This window comes from Alligator sinensis, unplaced genomic scaffold, assembly GCF_000455745.1.
Source record: "Alligator sinensis unplaced genomic scaffold, ASM45574v1 scaffold634_1, whole genome shotgun sequence".
Classification (NCBI taxonomy): domain Eukaryota; kingdom Metazoa; phylum Chordata; order Crocodylia; family Alligatoridae; genus Alligator; species Alligator sinensis.
Genome location: NW_005842558.1, coordinates 77,772 through 80,656, shown reverse-complemented (window position 1 = coordinate 80,656; position 2,885 = coordinate 77,772). Strand labels below are relative to the sequence as shown.

Genomic DNA, 2,885 nt, shown 5'->3' with positions numbered 1-2,885 from the left:
TGAGAGCCACGGGACTCTTCAGCCTGGAAAAGCGCAGGCTCGGCGGTGACCTGGTGGCCACTTATAAGTTTATCAGGGGTGTTCAGTTTGTTCACCACAGCGCCCCAAGGGAGGACGAGGTCGAATGGTTATAAACTCCTGCAAGACCGATTGAGGCTGGACATAAGGAAGAACTTCTTCACTGTCTGAGCCCCACCCCGTCTGGAACAGCCTGCCAGCGGAGGTGGTTCAAACACCTACTTTGAACGCCTTCAAGACACATTTGGATGCTTATCTTGCTGGGATCCTGTAACCGAGTAACTGATCTGCCCGGGATCAGTTACTCTGATCAGTTTCTCTGATCTGCCCGGTCTCCGGGATCTGCCCGGAGACCGGTGACGCGAGGCTGGCGGAGCCGCTGTTGGGCGGCGCTGCAGTCGCGGGGCGGGGGCGGTATAAAGAGGGCGGTTCCGTGCGCGCTCTGCAGAGCTGCCCGGCTGTCGGGGGGGCGGTGAGTGCGGGCGCGGGGTGCAGGGCGGTGAGTGCGGGCGCGGGGCACGGGGCGGCGGTGCGATCCGGGAGCAGAGTCACGGTGCCAGACTCGCTGGAGGTGTCCTCGCCGACCGTGTCACTGGGGGTAAAGAGACGCGCAGAGCTATGCAGCCTGGCCTCACACTTGTTTCTGTAGCCTTAACGTGCAGGGAAACCACTGTTTATTTGTGATGCTGTTGAAGGGCGGTGAGTGCGGGCGCGGGGCACGGGGCGGCGGTGCGATCCGGGAGCAGAGTCACGGTGCCAGACTCGCTGGAGGTGTCCTCGCCGACCGTGTCACTGGGGGTAAAGAGACGCGCAGAGCTATGCAGCCTGGCCTCACACTTGTTTCTGTAGCCTTAACGTGCAGGGAAACCACTGTTTATTTGTGATGCTGTTGAAATCTGGAGGGAAGTGAGTGGGACCTTGAAAAGAGACATACCTAGTGACAGAGTTAAATTACAGACATTTACAAAACCAAATGGATCAAGCACTATCTCCAGTTCATTTTCCTGCCAATGTTTTCAGTACTGGGTACCAGGGTCAATCCTTAACTGCAGAAGAAGAGCTGGCTAGGACATGGGCATCCAGCAGTCATCCCTCCATAACACCAGCTGCAATACACTTCAGGGCTAAGGGTGAATGAACCATTCAAAAAATATGTTTGCTGGTGAGGTTTTAAAGAGAAACTTCCACCAGTTCACTGGTGGGACACTTCAGTAGTCTCTGATGGATCCAGGTGCTTAAGTGATAATCCAGTTTTAACAGCAGTAGCTTCTTTTGCAGGTGTAGAAAGAATATTTTCTTCCTCTGCCCTAATTCATTCTTCATTGAGAAACTGCTTGGGAGCAGAAACAGTGGACAGCTTGTCTGTCTTTTCCAGTCTATGAATAAATAGGAAGAGTTAAGGTGAAGACTGAGTTTGCTGCATAACTCAGTATTTTAAGTTTCTCATGTTGACTTGACTGGAAATATCTATTTAATTTTTGTTAGAAATACATCTCACATTTATAACTAAAATAGTTAAAAATTCAAAAATACATATGCTTGACTTGTTAAAATAATTATACATGTTTGGGCCCAGATTGTTGGGCAAAATCCTATTAGTCATCCCAAAGCACAGGTGTGTTTAGAGTGACTCTAATAGGATTTTGCCCAAAAATCTGGGTCCAAACTCAGCTCCTTATTCTGGGCTATGTACAGAGCATGCAGGCCTGGAGGGAGAGGTGTTAGTTGGAATATCCCAAATAGGATATTCCCCCATAATCTGGGCCCAAAACCACCTCCTCACCTGGGTCAATGTACAGACCTCACGGGCCTGGGGTCGACGGGCATGTGAGACGTGTGCTGCAGGTCAGGCAGGGGACTCCAGGCTTCAAGGGAGTCCCCTGGTGGCAGGGAATGGGGGTTTGGGGAGACCCCAAAAGGCTTTTCCCTGGTAATACTAGCCCAAAGGCAGCTCCTTATTCAGGGCTAAGTACCTAGCACAGGTCTGGGTGGAGAGGTGTCAGTTGGCAGTCTGGCACTCATAAAATGGGCTTAAGGTCAGACAGGGGCCTGCCCAGGCTTTTTTGGGAGAGTCCCCTGATGACAAAGATATGTGGAGCGGCACGACTAGCTTGTGAGACACGGTGTGTAGCCCCTCCAGGCCAGGCCTGTGCCCTGCTGGATTGGTCCTGTCCCTCCTCCCCAGACCCCTGCCCCTCACTCAAACGGCTCTGCCCTCTGCTCCCCCGCTGCTCCCTCTGCTCTGCACTTCCATGCCAGCCTGGCCTGCAGCACTGGGTCCTTCCTCTGCGGCCCCTCCAGGAGGTGGCAATGAGCACCCGAGGGCACTGGCTTCTGCCCCCACTAGTGCTGACCTCTGTCACTCTCCCACAGGCTCTCACTCCTACCAATATTTCTACATGGGGGTGTCAGATCCAGGCCCGGATGTTCCTGCCTTTACTGCCCTGGGCTACGTGGATGACCAGCAAATTCTCCACTATGACAGCGAGACACGGAGAGAGGAGCCACGTGGTGACTGGGTGCAGGGGGCCGTCGACCCAGACTTCTGGGACAGGGAAACCTGGGCCCTGCGGGGCTGGCAGGAGGGAGTTGAAGGGAACCTGATCACACTGCAGTTTCGCTACAACCAGACCGGTGGTGAGTGTGGGCAGGGGGCTGTGGGGGACCCTGGGACTGAGGGGAGACAGACAGGGGAGTGGGAGAAGCACATGCCCATCAGAAACACTTGGTGGGGATCCAGGTCTTTTGGATGTGGGGTGGTGGGCGTAGAGCAGGGCGGGACCTGGAGCAGCCGGCCATGGGGTAGAGCGCGGCCGGACCTGGAGCGGCAGGGAGGGGTGGGGGTGGAGTGGGGCTGGACCCCAAGT

The 2,885-nt window shown here is 54.9% G+C and overlaps 1 protein-coding gene across 2 annotated transcripts in view; it reads left to right on the top strand.

Annotated features, from left to right (window-relative positions):
* The first annotated feature begins 2,400 nt into the window (after positions 1–2,400).
* Positions 2,401–2,885, top strand: part of LOC102388710 (major histocompatibility complex class I-related gene protein-like) — a 6,386-nt gene continuing 5,901 nt past the window's right edge. For both annotated transcript variants that reach the window (XR_003095986.1, XM_025213987.1), the window contains exon 1: positions 2,401–2,655. Coding sequence is in view for 1 of the 2 variants with exons in the window: in XM_025213987.1 (XP_025069772.1) it covers positions 2,418–2,655 (238 nt within the window). In the remaining variant the exon portion in view is untranslated. The remainder of the gene's footprint in view (positions 2,656–2,885) is intronic.